Here is a 20,802-nt window from a genome sequence, read left to right as displayed (position 1 = left end):
GGTGTAATTTAAGATGCACGATCTAACGATTTACGATTCACGATCCATGAATAAGTATGCTGATTATTCCGAATAATTATCATAAAACTTAAATTATATAACATAATTCTAAAACAATGGCATAATCTTTTCCCGCTTTTGTTTACCACGGTAAATTCATGCAACAAAAAAGAAATAAGCAAGCAATGGAACTACGAATAATTACGACCGTAAAATTATGAAAAAAACTAACTTGCATAATAATGTTGATAATGGAAGCTACCTTGTGAACATCTTACAATAGACAGAGAGTGAAAGCAGAGGCGGATCTGGGATTTTTCTGAGGGGGTTCAAAAATCTCTTTTCAAAAAAAAATTTTCGGAACAAACGTTTTGGGCGTAAATTTTGCACCCGCCCTGTTGGGCGGTGTCACCTTTTTTCCATTCAACATGGGGGACGTTAATGAGCGCCTGCACGTCTGCAGTTCCCATTACCTATGAACTCCAAAAATAGGCGGGGGACCATTCAAAAAGTACGTTCGTAATGTACGCTCGAAAATGGCAAATTTTTTACTCCCCCTCCCCTTGTACGCTTTATGTGTACCCCCCCCCTTCAGCGTACGTACGCTTTTTAGTACACCCCCTAACCAAAGTCGAAACTTGTAACACTTGTAACAGTAGAATATGTAGGTATACAATCGTATTTATAACAAAGTCTCAAGAAATTAAAAGAATCTATAAGATGAATAAAAATACCAAAGGAGAAATGAAAAATAACAATCGCAAAAACCATTTTTTGATGTGAAAATATTGCGTTTTTCGCACAAAAAAGACAGTTTAGGAAAAATTACGAGCGTACGTACTTCTCCTCAAGGACCCCCTCCCCCCGTTTTTGGGAGTACCCCCCCCCTCTCGAGCGTACGTACTTTTTGAATGGTCCCATGCGTTGAAAGGCACGGTCGTTTATTCGCGCATTTCAGATTTTGACGCATGCGCGCGGGACGCGAATTTTCACTTTCGTTTTCAACAAGCGGCGAACCCACGTGATAGCATCGGAATTTTCATCGTTTTCAGTCCTCTGTTTTGAAAAGACAGAGAAGGGGAAAGCGTGCGTAGAAGCTCTTTCTGAAAGTACATGCTTTCTAAGAAGAGTTTCAGTCATTTGTTTTGGAATTCATTATTGAGATACAAGAGTTTTGATCAAGAATCTAAAGCACACTAGCAGAGGATGAAATTCATATGCCTTGCAGATTACATGAATTTGGGAGTTGAGAGCAGTATTGGCTATTCAAACTGGTTGAAATGTAAAGTGGAATGGTCAGGTAAGGCTGTTAAAAAAAAATTTCTTTGTCTTCAGTTTTTTTGGTTAAGATATTAAGTTTCAAAGTTGGCAAAAAATCGACACTTTTTACAATGTTTCAGGCATGCATTCTCTACATTCTAAGGTTCTACTAAGACAGTTCAAGAGGTAAACCAAGAGGGACCTTATCATGAGTTAGATTCTGTAGGTGTACTACTTAATCCTGCATTTACTATATTCAATTTGGATTGAATTTAGATGTATAGGGAGTCAGATTTCTTCAACACCTATATCAATAATGCTTGGATTTTTTCAATTTAATTTATGCTGTTGACAACTTTTTTTAAATTGATACCGTAATGTTGTTCCCAGTATCAGAGTATATTCAATAAGCTCTAGATATAATCTGCTGTCATCAAACATAATTAAGAGTGCCAGAAATAAACTTGAGTCGCCAAACATAATCGTGAGTCGTCAAACATAATCGTGAGTCGTCAAACATAATCGTGAGTCGTCAAGCATAATCGTGAGTCGTCAGGCATAATCGTGAGTCGTCAAGCATAACCGTGAGTCGTCAAGCATAACCGTGAGTCGTCAAGCATAACCGTGAGTCGTCAAGCATAGTCATCGTGAGTCGTCAAGCATAGTCATCGTGAGTCGTCAAGCATAGTCATCGTGAGTAGTCAAGCATAGTCATCGTGAGTAGTCAAGCATAGTCGTCGTGAGTCGTCAAGCATAGTCGTCAAGCATAGTCGTTGTGAGTCGTCAAGCATAGTAGTCGTTGTGAGTCGTCAAACGTAGTCGTCGTGAGTCGTCAAACGTAGTCATCGTGAGTCGTCAAGCATAGTCGTCGTGAGTCATCAAGCATAGTCGTCAAGCATAGTCGTCGTGAGTCGTCAAACATAGTCGTCAAGCATAGTCGTCGTGAGTCGTCAAACATAGTCGTCATGAGTCGTCAAGCATAACCGTGAGTAGTCAAGCATAACCGTGAGTCGTCAAGCATAGTCGTCGTCAGTCATCAAGCATAGTCGTCAAGCATAGTCGTCGTGAGGCGTCCAGCATAGTCGTCGTGAGTCGTCAAACATAGTCGTGAGTCGTCAAACATATTTGGTTGGAATCAATTTAACAATTTTAACAAAAATGGATGTGCTAGGCCAAAATATTTCAGTCCTCTAATATAACTAAATTAGAATTTAGACTAAAGACTTATTCAAATAAAAGTCTGTAGGCGTTTTGGAAAAAGTTGATGAAATTTAGTTTAAATAAACATTATATAGACTCTTGTCTTCAAGCTTTGTATTTCAATTTGAAGACCTATTGATAATTTATTTACAAAATTGAACACTAAAAATAGAAAAACAACATTATTGAAATTAAAATAATAATTAAAATTTTATCATGGTGGTCTGTGGTCTCACCTCACATTTAATAATACAGAAGTCTAGCCTACCTCTAAATGACCTCACTGCTTTGGTTAGACTTCTTCAACCCTCATAGTTCAAGTAAAGTGGTACACATTGTTTATTATCTCAAAATACCAATTCATCAAATAGATGTTAAATTACTAAATTTTAAAATCTTGCATCATATGCAAATGGAACAAAATAGTGACTTGAAAAATTTCATTCTAATGAAGAAAAAAAATTGTCTTAAATACCTATACAAAATGCAAAAAAAAATGAAGTTATTTGCTGATATTTGATTTATTCATTTCGGCCTTTGTTTTTCTTTTGCGTGCATCTGGCCTGAGGGCAGCCAATTTAGGATACACATCCAGATAGTGCTGATCTAGCATGGATTGAAGCCTCTTTGTTGGTACATTCATTGACTGGTACTTCTTTTTCAGATTATTGAAGACAGCATGTAGGCTTTCTGCCCCCTGCTCATCATACATGCCAAATGAGAGCTTCCATCGCCTTAGAAACTTACACGCATGATCTTCTAGTAGATGAAGCTTAGGTGTTATTGACTCCTTTGGCCATGTTGATCGAAAATAGGCCATCAGGCAATCAATATTCATTCCTTAAAATAAAAAAAAGACTTGAAATAACAAAATAACAATTTCAAGTGGGTTGGACAAAATGTTTCAAAATAGAAACTGGCATTACTATATACTATTAACATATACTTATCATACTACCCAATTACTTAACTTGTGACTTACTTAATTTAGAAATACTTACTTAATTCATCAATTTCGTGGTTTGTTACTCTTTCAGCCTTGTTGATGACTCGATGGCATTTGGCATAAAGAATAAAAAGTTTTTTGAACTTTTTCCCAACTTCAGCTGCTTCACGATGGATTTCAGTTCCATAATATCCAAGAAGACACACTATCACTGGAACATAGTGACACAGTCCTGTTAATTCCCGTAGCTGAAAAAGAAGTAAATAATTTCTTTTTGTGTGTTCAATGTTCAGCCTTAATCATTATCTATTTAGTACCCAGAATTTAAGTCGAATTGTTGATAAAAATTATCATTATCTATTTAGTACCTAGAATCTAGGTCAAATTGTTAATAAAATTACCTGTAGCATTTTGTGTACGTGATTTCCAATGAAACACTTAGAATGGTACACTTGTCGCTCAACATGGAACTTTTGCAAAACCCAATCAAGTCCTTTAGTTACTGGCCCAACTTCTTCAATATTGTTTTCCTTTAGAAGCTTTGCGATCTCTTTTTGCTGAAATTTAAGAAAATGTCTGTTTTTTATTTGAAATTTGAATTACTTTTCTTTTCTACAGACTTACAGGAAAAGATGTTGAATTAACGAACTCAAATGTTGGATATAAAAACCTTAAAAGTAAGTTATCAAACCTTTTCTACAATTTTTCCATGAAAGAGATCAATTCTCGGTTTGTAAGCTGCAGTGATGAAGGCCTCATTTGAATCTTTCTTTGCTAGTTCGATAGCCATTCCCTCTTCAGCCAATTCAATGAGCTCCTCAAATCTTCGAACTTGTCGCTCAAGTTCAACAATACAGTTGAATACCTGCAGGATGTCTTGATCAGTTGAACTTTGTGCAATGATTTTAAAATCCAACAGTCGGCAATGATACTCAAGAAGATTGAAAAATTTCAGATAAACACCAAGTGATATGTGTAGTGCAGGCAATGATACCTTAAAAATAAGTTTATTTTATTTAAACAAATTCAGTGAATTATAAGAATCTGGAGAATGGGTCTTTATCAGTTGAGATAAATGAAATGTTAGTTTCCCCTACCTGTGAGAGCGGCACATCAAATAGTCTTTCATGAATGACGTTGTGACAAAGCATAGCTTTCTTTGTGTCAGACTTGTATTTTTCTTCAAATTTTTTCAGGTCACTGTCCAAAGATTCGAGTGTCCTTTCCTCTTTGAAACCTCTGTCACAAAGTGGAATTTTTAATTCGTCATTCGTTATGAGGCAGAAGAGACAAGGGTACTTTCCTGGAAACAAGAAAATGTTAGTCTGGATTAATTTATAAAAATTGACAATACTGGCACACTTACAGAACTCTATCTAGAAATCTGTCAAGTATACTTTTCTTTATATTCAAGTATCAAGTAAGATGCATTCTGTAATAGAAAAAACGAATGTATTTAAAGAAAGTCTTACCATTTGCACCAGTGAGTCCATAAGACATTGTCAGAAACTCGTAGTCACCGGTGACGAAGATTCTGATCTTTTTGTCACTGAAAAATAAGTAATGCCTTTCTTTAAAAAAAGTTTATTAAGATTATTTGCACAAAAGTTTTAAGACAGCTACGTTACCAGGATGAGTGAAATGAGATTAAAGAATTATTCTTACTTCCACATGGTTCTCTGCAGTTGATTGACTTGAGGTCCAAACCGTTCTAATCCAGTTCTTAAATTGGTTCTCGAGTCTTTAGCCTCAAACATCGTAAATATCACGGTATTGTCTTTGTTGTTTGGGTGTTTTCTATTTATCACTTGGTAACACGCCTTAAAACTCTTGCCCCCGTGATCACCACCAATTTTCACATGTAGCTCGTCATTAAGCTCTGGATAGTTCACCAATTGTCCATTACTGAAATGTATTGGAGGAAAATATGTCAGCTAATATTCTCTTGTGCTAGTTATGGTTGGGAAGGGTGCTAAAAATATTTCATTTGTTTTTTGAATATTTAGAAGAACGGTTTTGATTGTTTGACTTGATTATAAGTAAAAAGAATTTATTCAACTACTAGCCTGTCAATTGTCCTAACATAATCAACAACGTGATTAGTCAAATCGTTAACGTATCCCCAAGGTGCTGATAACAACTCAAAGACTCCTTTTTTGTTTTTCACAGGAAACAAGAATGGTGCTTGCTCGACTGTGTAATCTTCACCGCGCCACAATTTCGCTACCAAACGTTGTTTGCCCTGTGATGCCATGACTATGTTCGCTGCCTTCAACCATCTATGAAGAAAGAATTACTGACCAGTCAATAAACCTAATTATTTATACGGATCCAAAAACGTATTATTACCCTCATCCAGATGCGAATAATTGAAAATGTTCTCACCTTGCCATGATCTTAATCTTCTCCCAAGGAAGACACATATCTGATTTCATCGCAACCACTACCTCAGCATCTAAACTCGCCACAGAAATGTTTCCTTTTTTCAGGATCTCGAGTCCTTCTGCTTGGGTGAACGTTCCCAATATATGGCCCATTTGAGAAAGAATTGCGTTGGCTGAACCCGAAACGTAATTAATCTGGGATTTCAGATATTGAGATCTTGCTTGAATGGTTCTTTTTGAGGCCGAATCGGTGTCCTTCATTGGTTGGGGTGGTTGGTGTCATAATCAATGGCTAAGAAAAATGGGAAAGGGTTCTTTGAATAAAAAGCTATCTGTATTCATAAAGTCTGATCATGTTATTTTAAACAGTTTTTGTATTTATAATAAGAATTTATATCTAGCTTATCAGTTTTATCATTTCGCAAATAAATTTGAAAATATTGACAGTAAACTAAGACTTACTCTCGAGCTCCCCGTGTTCAATGCAACACCTTTATTGGGGAGAGTTGAAGTAGCCATCTTTGATTTGATGACATGAACTGCAGCCCGTTCGACATCTTTTGAAAATGAACCACCAATTGGTGTATTTAAAATATCATCCACGTTAACCAGAGTTTTCCCCATGCAAGATTTGACATGTGCTTGGAATTTTTGTTCTTCAATTATGGAAAATTTCTCACCGCAGCCTTTTAGACATTCCTTTCTTAGTAATCTCAAATTTTCGGTTGCTCTCTTAGCCGGGTTGACTTGCGTCTCGTTGAATTTATCTCCACATTTCGGGCAGGTTAACTTTGTCAAACAAGTATTTTCAATTTGACGAGTCAAACAGAAAAAACAAAATAAATGTTCACAAGTTGAAATCAATACAGGTCTGAGCACTAGATCATTGCATAAATCACAAATCAAAGTCTGTATGTGAGGATTGAGGTCTCGATTAATACTGTCCAACTTCGGGTTTTCTTTGAATATGGTTGGGGTTCTTGTACTCAACGCATTTGTCAATGATCTTGTCCATATCAGCATTTCTGATGATGGTCTACCTGTCCTAATTGGGGTTTTGATTTTGATTCCCCCCTTCTTCATTTTATTAAAATGAAAACATATTCGACATGGGCCCTCACCTTCGTCCTCGTCCCAGTGAATAAGGCAAGACTGTTCGTAGTTGTCCCACGTCGAATGGTGTTTGAAATTTTGTTGTGGCACTTTTTACAAAAATTATTTGGTTGATTTGGTTTGGTGCAAATTTTGATTAAAAACACCCTTTCAATCTTTTCTCTGTTTGCTTCTACATCAAATGAAGGCTTTGAAATGAGACTCGCGCAAATAAAACACATTCTTTGGACATTTTTACTGTGTTCTTCACGGTGGGACTCCATTTTTTATTTGTTTACATCCCGCAGAAATCGTCTACCATTTTGGAAAAAAAATTTCCCGCCTTTTTCAAATCTCAAAAACGTTCGAAATTGACGTTCGAAATCTTAAAAACAAAGATGGCGGAAATTTCAAACAAACCAGACAGAAGGGGAAAACCGAAAAATGAGCACTTTTATAAAAGTGATTTCAAGCAAAAAAAAACTGAATACAAGTAGTAAATACGATTTTTGGTAAGTTTAAGTATTCGACTTGAACATATTTTAAGATGTCTTCCTAAAACTGCTCAGATATTTTTCCAGGCTGAATATTCCCACCCCATTATAGAAAAAAAAAACAGACTCTAATAAATTGATTTTTTAAGCTTTATGAATTTATTTCAGCAACATTATTGATTCTAGACAATCATTTATCAACAATATGTCATACCAAGTACAAATGATGTAGGAAACATTTGATAAACGCTCTAAATAAAGAGATTTGAAGAAAAACGCCCTTTAGCGCCCTCTAGGCTACATTTTCCGCCCTTTTGAAATTCTCAAAACCGCCCGAAATCTGAGGTGCGCGATTTCTTAAAAAATAAACGACCGTGAAGGAGGGCGGTAGGCCAATTTTTTTTTGACCCGGCTTGAACGTGCGTTTAGATGTACCAATTCTTAAAAGCTACGGAGATAATACACGCGGTCGCCGGTACTAGATAAGCCTTGTTTTTATCTCCCTAAGGTTTAAATTAGGAAATGTAAAGAAGAGATCGAAAAATCAGCGCGGGCTGGAAGCGTTCAAGAAGCGTTCAAAATGTTCAAATGGCGCTCCCTTTTCAAGAAGTCATTGCATTGACCCGAGCAAAGATTTTCGAACTTTTCCAAATTCGAATGTTACAAAAACATTGTTGTTTTGAAAAGAAATGTTGTTGTTTTGTTGAAAAGAAAACAGAAAAAGAGGCGGTATAGTAGGGGGAAATTTGTAAAATCGCTCGATTTTTTTAGTCAAAGCACTTGTTATACATTTTTGGAAAGCTAAGGGGTAGGGGAATCAAAATAACTTGGGTGCCAATTTTTTTTCGGACACTTTGGTGTGATTTTCGGGCAAATACGACGGTCTCAGGCAAAAATCATAGGGTGAAAAATTAATGAAAATTTTAGCTTGAGAAAACGGAGACATGTTGTATATTTTTGGAAAGCTCTCAAAAAATTAAGATTAGTGATATATTACGAGTATAGGTGATTTCAGTACCTACCTCGAGATATTGAGCTTCCGAAAGCGCAAAAACTGGACAAAACAGCTGTTTCTGGCTGAAAAATACTGAAAAACACTGTTTTTAAGGATTAATATCTCGAGTTAGGTAAAGAAATCACCTATACTCGCAATATATCACTAATCTTAATTTTTTGAGAGCTTTCCAAAAATATAAACAGGTCTCCGTTTTTTCAAGCTAAAATTTTCATTAATTTTTCAAATAAAATAAATAAAAAGAAACACCATAACTCCAAATTTGAGTCAAAGGCAAAACCTGGGAAACCGGTGGAGCCATCTTTTTCAGTGTAACTAAAAAGAAAATTTACAAAAACAAACAAGACAATACAAACAACAAGAAGCATTTGGTTTGCAACTGACAAGGACACAAGGACACAAGGACACAAGTGGGCAAACCAAGGAACGTGTGTGTAGATACCCTTGAGGTTTCGGCAAATAACCAAGGACCGGCTGTACGTGTGATTGGATCCACGTGCAGCTGAGCAGGTACCTCATATTCTATTCTATCTTCTCTGACTCGATTCATGATGAACCTGTTTAAAATCTTATTCTTGGTTTTCATCTGGCAACCCACCAGAGAAGAGGTTTCATTAAACCAAGGGAATTCTCTACTCTGCTGCAAAATCCTGTCTAAGAATGAAATCTCCTTGTTCTCCTTTGCCCTTTCTCATCAGGAACACCGAAACTATCCATACAATCCATACAAAATGAGCACAAGTGCAACACTTCAACAACTACTATTGATAATCAGTGGATCGGTCGAATTAAACCCTGGACCAGCTTCGAAAGTGAAATATCCATGTGGCGAATGTCGAAAAGCTGTCACTACAGGTGCTTCCATCGCTTGTGACCTTTGTAATCAATGGTTTCACCGCAAATGTTCGTCAATGAGCGACCAAATTTACAATTGTCATGTTAACGAGGAGAGTTTGGAGTGGCTTTGTCCAGGTTGTGCACTGGCAGATATTTCGAACAGTCTCTTTGACACCTCAATCTCTTCTTGCAGTTCCGCTTCAAGTATTGAAAACAATCTTCCAAAGAAAAAAGTCAGTAAGCTTCGAATTGTTATCTGTAACTTTCAAAGTATTTACAACAAAAATGAAGAACTTTCAAATTATCTCATTACAAATGATATAGACATTTTGATTGGGACTGAAACACACCTATCTTGTAACATTCTTAACTCTGAGCTTATCCCAAAAACAGGCTATCAAATTGTTCATCGGTGTGACCGTAATGATGGGTACGGAGGCGTTATCATCATCGCAAAGGAATCTTTGATCACTGAACCCATAAAGGCTTCTAACAGTCATCAAATAATCGCTGTAAAAGTGGAGACATTCCAGAAGCCCATAATCATCTCATCTTGCTATCGATCACCAAACAGCTCAATTCAGGAAAACAATGACCTTGTCCAATCAATAAACAACCTGTCCAAAAAAATCAAATCAAACCCTCAGTTTATCGGAGGAGATTTCAATCTACCAGATGTTGATTGGGAGTCATACACAATTACTGGATCTCAATACCCTCGAGCACTGAATGAGCAATATCTTGAGGCATTTGACATAAACAGTCTTTCCCAAGCTGTCAATTTTCCAACCAGACAAAAATCTATCTTAGACCTACTCATTACCAACAGACCGTCCTTCATCGAAAGCTGCAGACCAACACCAGGTTTTGGAGATCACCAGACAGCTGTTCTTGCTGACGTTTATTGCCACCCTAAAAGACAGCGACCTGTACAACGAAAAATCTACCTCTGGAACCGTGCTAACTTCGACCAGATGAAGCAAGATGTAAGACAAGCGTCAGACCAATTCTTGGAAAATGAAACAACCGATACACCGATCAATAACTTGTGGTTAAAATTCAAAAATATCATTACCACTGCTCAAGAAAGCAATGTACCGTGCAAAAATTCAACTAAACGATACAACCAACGGTGGTTTAACCAATCATGTAGACGTGCTGTTCGAAAAAAGCAAAGATTATATAATAGATACAAACGCACAAAGCAATCAGCTGACTGGAACAAATACATAAAAGCTGCAAAGAAAGCAAGATTGACTTGTAAACAAACTTGTGATAAATTTATCAACGACAATTTTTTATCAGAACACAAATCAAATCCGAAAAAGTTCTACAGTTACATCAAATCGAAAAAGCAGGATAATATCGGAATCACTTCTTTGCTCTCAAATGGAAATACTTTTACTGATGACACTCAAATTGCAAAAATCCTCAATAATCAATTTCTGAGTGTTTTTTCAGAAGATGACGGCCGAACACCAGATATAAAAGGAAATACCTGTCCACCCATCAGTGAATTAGAAATAACACAAAATGGTGTTCAAAAATTACTTTCAGAGCTCAACCCCAGCAAAGCTAATGGACCAGATCAAATTTCCACCAGAATTTTGAAGGAGTGTGCTGATATAATAAGTAAACCCCTTACTCTCATCTTTCAAGCTTCGCTGAAGCAATCAAAAATTCCAGATGACTGGCGCAAAGCAACCATTACTCCGCTATATAAAGGCAACAACAAAAGCAGATCAAACCCTGAAAGCTACCGCCCTGTGAGCCTAACGTCTGTACTATGTAAAACACTCGAACACATAATTCACAGTCACATAATCAACCATTTAGAGCAGCAAAACATCCTCACTGACCGACAACATGGATTTAGAAAGAAACGATCCTGTGAGACACAATTAGTAAAAACTGTTAATGATCTAGTCAAGATATTGAATGAAAAAGGGCAAACTGATGCTATACTTTTGGACTTCAGTAAAGCTTTCGACAAAGTTTGTCACCGCAAGTTACTTTTAAAGCTAAGCTTCTATGGAATCAAAAACAACTTGTTGACTTGGATAGAGGATTTTATCAGTAACCGAACCCAAAAAGTACTCGTTAGAGGCGTAGAATCACCAGAGGGAAAAGTAACATCCGGAGTCCCACAAGGATCGGTACTGGGACCCCTGCTGTTTTTAGTATATATAAATGACATATCATTAGCAGTCACATCCTCAGAGATAAGTCTTTTTGCTGATGACGCTCTACTTTACAAATCCATCAAATCAATCAAAGATGCCAGAGATCTGCAAAATGACATGAACCACCTTACCCAATGGGAAAAGGATTGGTCCATGGAGTTTAATGCTGACAAATGTAAAGTCCTGCGATTTACAAATAAACACAAAAAAACTGAAGAAACATATTCAATCCATGGCTACAATCTCGAATTGGTAAAATCAGCTAAATATCTAGGAGTGATCTTGGATAGCAAATTAACATTCAACAAACATATCACAACAACGTCTGCAAAGGCTCATAACTGTCGACATTTTTTGCAACGAAATCTTCGAATGTGTGACAAGGAAGTTAAACTCCAATGCTACAAAACCTTTGTACGACCCATAATCGAATATGCATCAATAGTATGGGACCCAGTAGGAAATCTAAAACTCAATCGACACATAGAGTCTGTACAACGAAAATCAGCTAGATGGATTTCTAATCAATGGCAACGAGAAGCCTCTCCAACTAGTATGATTAAGAACCTTGACCTGCAAACATTGGAGCAGAGGCGTACAGTCAAGCGCTTAACATCTCTCTACCAGTTTCACCATAGAATCAAGTTCATGCCTCCTAATACCATTAAACCTCAGAGATGCAATGATCTTCGATTTCAGCCAATCCAAGGTGCAATTCAACGGTATACCTACTCCTTCTACCCATACACAATCAAAGAATGGAATATGCTCTCAGCTGGTCTGGTTAATGCTGAGTCGTTAGATATATTTAATGATAAATTAGTGGCCTTCCTCAAATAGATTATTTTCTTAAGTTTGCTTCAAATCTCAGTGTTAATTAATCTTGTCTTGTCTTATCAAGTTTTCAAAATTCTTTCAGTGATACGTGATTCAATTCAACCTTGCAATCTAATTTATTTCAATTTATCTTATGTTTTATATATTAGTTAATAAAATGTTTTTACTCAGAATTGTTTTTATCCTTCACATATTTTTATCGTTCACATTTTTAGCCTTTTAGTTTGTTTTCAATGTCAATACAGCCATGTAGCTCTTTTTGGTAACCAATTAAATTCCTCAGTAATCTAAGTTCTTTTTTCTGCAATATTCAATTACCTCTTAATCCAAAGTGGTTGCCTTTTTATTAAATTCTAGATTTTATTATATTTAGATAGATTTTATTTTATTACCATTTTATTTTACATTCAGGAAATTGTACGTATGTACCCTCTGAATTATTGAATAGAAATAGAAATAGAAATAGAAATTTTCACCCTAGATGATTTTTGCCTGAGACCGTCGTATTTGTCCGAAAATCACACCAAAGTGTCCGAAAAAAAATTGGCACCCAAGTTATTTTGATTCCCCTACCTCTTAGCTTTCCAAAAATGTATAACAAGTGCTTTGACTAAAAAAGTCGAGCGACCTCATAAAAACGAACAAATTTCCCCCTACTAGTACTTGAAAAAAAAAGAAAAAAGCAGCAGAACTTGTGGAATGAGAAGAAAGAAGATGAAATTTTTATTGTTTCATCAACAAATAAGGCTCAACAGTTTGGATATCCAGGATATGGCTAACCTGGAAGAATTTATCCCACCCCTTATTCAGTGGAAGGAGAACTGTTCATTTTTTGTTGTTTTTGAAATTTTGGCTTGGCAAACCCTCGATGATGTGTTTGTTGTTTATGAATACACATTGGCCCATGGTGGTTAGAGAAATAGAACATTGACATGTGATTGTATTATAAAGGATTTAATTGTTGGTAATTGTAAATGACTTGTAAAATGTCAAAATACATTGACAAAACTTGACATTATTTTTATGATGCACGCACTTTAACTGTTTAAAATTTCTGTGTTAAAAAAAGACTTTAACTCTAAGGGCAAAACATTAATTTTTGTACTACTAGTAAGTGAAAAACGTGTCACAGAAATAATAATTTTTTAGCTTTTTTTGGTTATTGTAATTCTGAATATTGAAATTGCATAAGTCAACTTATTGGTCAGCCCCGGTGACCCTTCAAATCGGTTCCACCATAGTTATAAGAGAATTCCATAGTTAGGAAGCGAACAATAGCGCTATTGTTCTCCGGCTTTCGATGTTGAGATATTCGGTCCCAGACTTCCGAACAGTCATAAACAAACAAGATGGCGGAAATTTTCAGAGGGAAAGTCATACAGTTTTTGAGTATCTGGCTTTCTTTTAACTTTTAACTTGATATATGTTCGAAGTTCTGGTTAAATTCTTTAAATATTTTGTAGATTTATGTTCTGGGGCTACTCTGAGCTATTATTTATATTCTCTTTGGAGGAATACAAAAGGATACAGAAACTTTATTAACACTCTGCAATTTCCAGGGGTGCATGTCGCTAGTCCGACACTTTCTAGTCCGACAGTAAAATAGTCCGAATATCTAAAATAAATTTACAATTTGGAAGACTTTTTTTCCGACGTCACTTTTGTCCGAAAACTAAAAATTTTAGAGTGTCGAATGTTGAATAAGGGTTTTTCACAGAGATAATATTAATAAAAGTTCATTTTGACGGCATTTCGACACAATTAGAAATAAAGGACCAATCAGGGTTGTAAATCACTAAAGAAGGGTCGTAAAAACAGCTAAATCCAATTTCTTGACTCTTGAAATCCTCTCCTAACAAGCTTCCCAAACTTTAAGAAAAGTCGGGTTTAGGGGCCTAACCTCAAAATCGGAACGTTGGATTCTTATAAAGGATGTGCCTCCGATTCATATTTCGTTTTTTATATATTTTTTTTGACTCCTTGTCGGACAAAATTGTTGTCGGAATACTGACGCATTCGTCAAATCCAACGTTGTACATTTTTACTGTCGGACTAGAAAGTGTCGGACTACTGACGACCATTTCCAGGAGCTGCTATTTTGGTTTTTCCTATCCAAGTGTTGTGCAATTCGCTCTCCGTTTTCTCTTTCCCAGTTTCAATATATCATGGTTGATCTATAATTCAAATCTGAAAAAGTTTTATACCCTCTACCGAGATGATAGTTTATAAATTAAGTCTTTTAGCTTTTTTATAATCATTACATTGCATATGCATACATGAGGGGAGACAGTCTGACAGCAGTCTTTCAGCACCTAGATTTGTTATACTGAACACTGTCCATTTCTTTCTTTTCTTTTAGCTGTAAAATCAAAAGTATATGTTGGTGATTAAATTAAACGTTATATTGATAAAATTATAAAAATGGCATGCGCAAATCCTTCTTCTTCCAGTGACATTGTTGGTTTTGAAACCGTTTTGGATCTACTTGACTCAGGCTTTTTTGACCAAAACGAAGATATAATAAAAGAAATTAATTCAATGGAATCTGAGGTATGAAATAAAAGGGATAAATTGTCAAAATAGTATTTTAAATTTTGATTTTCATTACTTATACTTGGATATTTTATCATATTCATTGTTTTTTACTCTTTTTCTTCCTAATATTATATATATCAAATTCTGAACCTGAATAATTATTTTGAATTGACACTTTTTGTTCTTTTGTCATTCCTAAAATCTTAATGATTTTTGGGGTGGTTTGGGAATCACAAAGTTGTCATAACAAATAAATATTGGTTCAAGAAATCTTTCAGAAGACTTTGCTAATAAGCGATGGTGATTCTTTAAGTTTGCCCATAGTTATAAGAGAATTAGGGTATAGATGCCAAGTGACCCTTTCTAGATAAAAAGTTACAACAAATTTTTGGATACTTTATCATATTCATTGTTTTTTACTCTTTTTCATCCTAATATTATATCAAATTCTGAACCTTGGATTTCTTGATTTTTTCAGCTAACTGAAAATGTAAAACAACAGTCGTTCAAATGTGATGTTTGTGGAAAAATTTGCAAGACCAAAGGAGGCATAAGAAGACACCGTCAAGCAAAACACGTAGATATTGTTGCTATCGAAAAGGTGGAAGCTGAGAAGCAAGATAGAGCAGATGCAGCCAAAAAGCTTCATCCTCTGGACATCAGAAAATGCATGAAGGAAGCCAAAGATGCATTGTTGAATGACGAGTGTTATCCCAAAGAATTTAGAAATGGGTTAAATAGCTTTCATATTGGACCAAAAGATGGAGACTTTGGTGTTTTTGACATCATGTTGAATGATATATTAAAATTCAAAGGAGACAGAGAACAGTTTCTAGAACATTTTAAAACAAAAGTAATCAAGTCTGAGGCTGACATCTTGCCAAAACTTAAGATCCAGTTTACAGATAAAAGGCTTTGCACTTTATTCCTTTTTGATTTGGGGTCTCGGTGTTTGGCATGCCTTGTCAAACCTATGTCCCAAAATGTAGAAGTTGTCAAACCTCTCACAGAAAGAGAAATCATGGCCCTTCAGTGCTTATCTGGACATGTGTTTCACAAAATTTACACTAAATTAAGACGTAGCAAACATTGGGAGGAGAAAGCATTTCAAATGATGCTCTCCATACTACGAGCATTCAAAATAGACCCAACAGATGAGTACCGATATGTCAAGGCTCGTGATCGTGGAGGAATGTGGTATGTGAGAAAGGAAGCAGTTGAGCTTTTTAAGGAAGTAGAGATTGCTTTTCGTGAAGCTACAAACTCCCATGTTGCCAACATCAACTACCCTGTACTATTGAGCTCATGTTTTAAAAGTATGAGAATTCGAAGCTGGTATGACATTGTTCTTAGATGCCAAGAGTTCAAACCGGACAAAGTCATTGAAATGGACCTGCTGGAAAAATTAATTGGCTTATATTTGCGGATCAGAGCTCACTCTTATGCTAAAAACATTAAAGAGAAACACAAGTTTGCCAATAAGGCATCTAGCAAGCACTCCTTGAGAAATGAGCTTGAAAAGATTGAGAAGACAAACATTGAACACTAATTAGTATAAGTTTGCCTTGGTTGTTGTTCCTATTTTGTATTTCTTATTTTCGATCTTGATTAATTGAGATATTGTCTGATTAATGACAAAGTGTTGTGTTATTTACTGATTTCAATTAAAAAGAGTACAATGAAATTTATTTGCAGCAATTAAATTTTTCGTTGTTATTTTTTTTTCAAATATATTGAAAACCATTTACAATACCACACTGATTAATATACTGAATAGATTTAAAACTGCATCTTATATATTGGTAAATGTTACAAATCTGATAAAAGAGCCTAGTGGTGATGATTATTTGACCGGCACACAGGAAAATCAAAATTGTTGTTAATTATTAAAAGACTATCTACAGTTTTTTACATGAATTCAAAAAATATAATTACATGCTCTGGCCTTAATAGAAAATTTAAGAAAAACTAATTACTGTAGCTTGAGAAAATGCACCAAAGTCATATATTGTCGAATTAATTGTCACTGCTTGGCCTTTTCTTCAAAATTAAAATAATAGTAGTAGTTCAATATTTTGAAATATATACATGGTTTCAGCCCACTTTTCAGGTGCCCCCATTGCAGAATGGTGCCCCCGAGTTTTTTTGAGAAATTGCTTTGAGTTAGGTACCCCTATTCAGCCGATAATTTTTTTGAATTGACACTTTTTGTTCCTTTGTCATTCCTAAAATCTTAATGATTGCAAAAAATTAGCCCCCACTACTAACCTGGCCTAGGTGCCCTCCAGATTTCTGGGGCGGGGGGCTGAAACCATGATCTAGTACATATATTATATGAAATGGTAATATACTACAAAATGAAAGGCTATTGTACATTAAGATGTAAATTTTCGCATCAGTTACATTTTATCAACAACAAATACTGTATTTCAAAAATCGTAAATAAAAATGAATATTTCATTTTTCACAATTGCTACCACGGATAGGTCCATTCTCGAAACCATTCTTTATATAAGAATCATTAGACAAGACCTGTTTAACATTAGGAGCATCATTTCTTGCACCAATTGCCCTTTGTCGGCCGAAGTAGTTCTCTAAATCGTCCTGACAAAATTTTTCGGTGAGCACATACTCAAATCCCTGTCCTAGAAGATAAGGTACAATCTCTTTAAGTGAATTGATGGACATTTGTATACCCTCATAAGTAGGCTGGGACAGAAACATATTGTTTCGTTGTGTTGGTGTGAAATCGCCAGGCCTTTCATCGATACTTTTCCTCCAATCCTTCAAGTATTGAAGGAAATCATTGAGAAATTTCCAGCGCTCTATTTCCTTTTCATCTTCAGAATCTGCCGTATAAGGTTTCAAGAAAGGTTTACGTGAAGTGATGTGTTTCCTTTTGAATTGGACGTTGAAGCAATCGAAAAATTTATCAAACTGCAAACAAAAATTGGCAGTTCCTTTCGCTTCCTTTGGTCCAGATACTGATAAGGCGGCGCTTGTTGTTTCACTCAGGATTTGGGTTGCCAATTTGACACGCATCAAGGAATACGAGTTTAAAAGTAGATATGGTCAGATTTCAAGTGGGGTAAGAGTTGAAGGCCAAATTCGATGTCTTCCTTGTAAAGGTCTTTGATGTGACGCCAAATCATGTAGAAGCCTTAAAAACAAAACACAGTATTCACTATATGGATAGAGAAGCAGCTGACAAAAACCCTTTAACATCACAGAAATCTAGCTTGTGCTTCTAAATAAAACCGTGTAGACATATAAGTAGGGTAATAATGAGCTGTAGAGTAGATGTATGACAATTTACCTAATTTCTTTCTTAAGCTGGAATCTTCTCGACAAAGGTCAACTTATCATAAAATATCCTGATTAGTATTATCAGTACTTACCATTGTTCCACATAAATCTTGCTGACCCATCTTGACCTGATTTCCACAAACAATTGCGTGATGTCTTTATTAAGTGAGGAGCATCTGCAAAGAAGTAAATGTATCGTTCGGGTGCATATACATTGATGGTACGATAAACGACTTCACTACACTTGACATCATCTTGATCCTAAAATAATAAAAGTTTGGGTTTAAAAAAGTTTTGCTAGTGCATAAAATGTGTGGTAAATTTCAATTTGTGATTTTTCAGAATAATCTACATGTCTAATAGTACCAAGTAAACTAAAATAGAGGACTAGTTTTCAAAATGAGTTTTTTAAAGCTGTTTCTCTGCAACTTACCCTGTTCATTTTAGCAAATCGACGATTGGTTGAAGCTCCATCAGCAACTGTTGCAATTACTTTAAGCTGACATGATATTTCCAGTATGCTTACACACTTCCAAAACAAAGAATAGATTTGGGCAGATGAAGCAGTATCGGTTGCAAAGGTTGCAAAGCTAAACGAGAGTGGATTCATGACACTCTTCACAAGGAACACCATGACATGGGTTGCAAGTTTTGTTTCATTGGATATAGTGCTTTCGTTGATAGCAGTGTCTCCAAGGTCGAGAAAACCAATAAGCTTTCCAGTGCTGCGATCCCAAACCAGATCTTCTTGAACCTTCATCTCATCAATAACCACAGATATAAATTTTTCGCGTTCTGAAAATTTTTTGGTTCTCTCAGTTAAGTCAGCAACAATTTTAGGATCAAATCCTTGTTGAGGTTTGATATGATTCCGGTAGTTACGAAGTGTTCTTTGGGAAGGGAGAACCAAGATCCCTGAGCCATCTTTACTATTTAACCTTAGTTGGTCATATGCAGCAGATGATTTGGCTGAGATTGATAGGCAAAATTTGATGATATCTGGGTGGTATCTCTCAACTGATGATTCTTGTCGGTACGTAGATACTTTTGCTGTTCAGTCCAAAAGAGGCGCATGAAGGGGGGCACCTTGTCCTCAGGAATTCCTACATATAAGTAAACAATAATTCAAAATTATTGATCAAATACTTTTTAGTTTCACCATCAAAAGTTATATCTTGACTCAAGCCTTAACAAAATATATAACTCATTATTAAGTTCTTTTGTTAAAAAGAAAAAAGTCAAAAAATAAGAAAATAGCTTTTAACAAACCACTCGATGAAGTTGATACAATTATTAGGATTATTGCATGAGACTAACCTTCAAAGATATCAACCAGGTCGTCACTCAAATCTTTCTGGACTGGAACAGATCTAGAACATATCGAAGCTTTTAGTTGAGCAGTCAGCTTTTCATTTTGCGAAATCAATGATTGGATAACCTCCCTATTTTGTTTCACTGTTAAAGCTAGTCTCTCAGCTGAGGTGACTGAAAGGGGAGCTCTTGGTGCTGCAGGAGTGGATGCAATTTTTCGTTTCTTAGCTTCCTGCGATCTTGTGACTACACTAAGACTTTGACAATGTTGACATGGACCATCGGTATGAGTCAAAATAGAGCATTTGCTTGCACGAATGAACTTCATCTCGCTGACAGGCTGACAGGCTTGTGAAGATGATAAATGATCAAAGATAAAATTACGTGGAATGATATGATGTTGCAGATGATATGCTTTCTCAGGTTCCACCAAATTAACACCTGAAAATTTAAAAAAAATAATTTTTTTCAATATTTTTGACAAAAATTTTGATTTTATATTCCTAAGACAAGATCTAGGTGTTAAAGAAACCTATACCATTCTGATTGACAATTACTTTGAGTCACTGTATAAGATATCACATGCTGGATAGGGTCAAGATTAATAATATGTCATTAGATAGATCCTAGAAATAATCTGATAATAGCATATAAAGGCATGACTTATACCTTGACAAACTTTATATCCTTCAAGCTGTCCCAAAAAGTTGGTGAGAGTCATCTTGCGGAATGAATTCTCTGGTAGAGAAGACAAAGGAAGCATCCATCCAAAATATCGCACAACAATGTTCAAGCTGGAGTTAGTAAAAATTTCGAATTCTGGCAGAACAAACTCTTGATTTTTCTTCTACATAGTTGACATAAATGATGAGTGACCATGAAGGAGGGAGGCTCAACTTTTCTACCCGTTTTACAAAGTTATCATAATCTTTGTATGCTGGTGGTGTCGGTATTGACAATGCTGCTTTCTGCTGTTGGGCTTGTACCGTGATTCGTTTATTGATTGATGATGTTGATCGTTCAGGTTTTGGAGCCGTTTGTATTGACTTCTGAGGGGCATGCAATGTAGGGATTGCACCCTCTTTCAGTGCTTTCCGAGATACATCTAAAGGAAATAATAACATTTATAATCATATTTTACCTAATTTTTATTAGCCACAGCATCTACTTACTGTAAGATTAATATGGACTTTTGTTTACTAAATATCAGCCTGTCAGCCTTTAATAATTTAGTAATACCTTTAAAGAAAAAGGAGATAAAAAGTGCACTAAATTATCAGAGGGATGTGATTCTTTTTCCTTCATTAGACTAAATCTGTATAAAAATTTTAGAGCCTTTAGGAGTATGAGTAAGAGTATGTGAAATACTTACAATGCCACATTGAATCCTCTGTGAAATGCC

The 20,802-nt window shown here is 35.7% G+C and overlaps 2 protein-coding genes across 2 annotated transcripts; both read right to left on the bottom strand.

Annotated features, from left to right (window-relative positions):
* Nucleotides 1-17,045: 17,045 nt before the first annotated feature.
* On the bottom strand, nucleotides 17,046-19,082 carry LOC136812723 (uncharacterized). The gene is made up of 3 exons (XM_067069248.1): nucleotides 18,523-19,082; nucleotides 18,182-18,350; nucleotides 17,046-17,943 (listed from the first exon to the last, which is right to left on the bottom strand). Exons 1-3 carry the CDS (start codon nucleotides 18,847-18,849, stop codon nucleotides 17,840-17,842), a joined length of 600 nt encoding a protein of 199 aa, XP_066925349.1. The 5' UTR covers nucleotides 18,850-19,082; the 3' UTR covers nucleotides 17,046-17,839.
* LOC136812710 (uncharacterized) lies at nucleotides 19,029-20,151 on the bottom strand. The gene is made up of 3 exons (XM_067069234.1): nucleotides 20,070-20,151; nucleotides 19,407-19,841; nucleotides 19,029-19,192 (listed from the first exon to the last, which is right to left on the bottom strand). The coding sequence occupies exons 1-3, from the start codon at nucleotides 20,119-20,121 to the stop codon at nucleotides 19,029-19,031; spliced, it is 651 nt and encodes a 216-aa protein (XP_066925335.1). The 5' UTR covers nucleotides 20,122-20,151.
* Nucleotides 20,152-20,802: the final 651 nt, after the last annotated feature.

This window comes from Clytia hemisphaerica, unplaced genomic scaffold, assembly GCF_902728285.1.
Source record: "Clytia hemisphaerica strain Z4C2 unplaced genomic scaffold, Clytia hemisphaerica genome assembly, whole genome shotgun sequence".
Taxonomy (NCBI): domain Eukaryota; kingdom Metazoa; phylum Cnidaria; class Hydrozoa; order Leptothecata; family Clytiidae; genus Clytia; species Clytia hemisphaerica.
The sequence above is the reverse complement of the archived record's forward strand: the minus strand, read 5'-3'. Positions and strand labels throughout refer to the sequence as shown.

What these genes read in the sequence shown, in the direction of transcription:
- LOC136812723 (XM_067069248.1), bottom strand. Translation starts at nt 18,849, where the DNA reads ATGAAGGTTCAAGAAGATCTGGTTTGGGATCGCAGCACTGGAAAGCTT. An exon ending in GATTTGCTAAAATGAACAGG is followed by an intron (nt 18,351 to 18,522) that starts GTAAGTTGCAGA and finishes TTATTATTTTAG; the next exon opens with GATCAAGATGATGTCAAGTG. An exon ending in AAGATTTATGTGGAACAATG is followed by an intron (nt 17,944 to 18,181) that starts GTAAGTACTGAT and finishes TTTGTTTTTAAG; the next exon opens with GCTTCTACATGATTTGGCGT.
- LOC136812710 (XM_067069234.1), bottom strand. Translation starts at nt 20,121, where the DNA reads ATGACTCTCACCAACTTTTTGGGACAGCTTGAAGGATATAAAGTTTGT. An exon ending in AGGATATAAAGTTTGTCAAG is followed by an intron (nt 19,842 to 20,069) that starts GTATAAGTCATG and finishes TTAAATTTTCAG; the next exon opens with GTGTTAATTTGGTGGAACCT. An exon ending in CCTGGTTGATATCTTTGAAG is followed by an intron (nt 19,193 to 19,406) that starts GTTAGTCTCATG and finishes ACTTATATGTAG; the next exon opens with GAATTCCTGAGGACAAGGTG.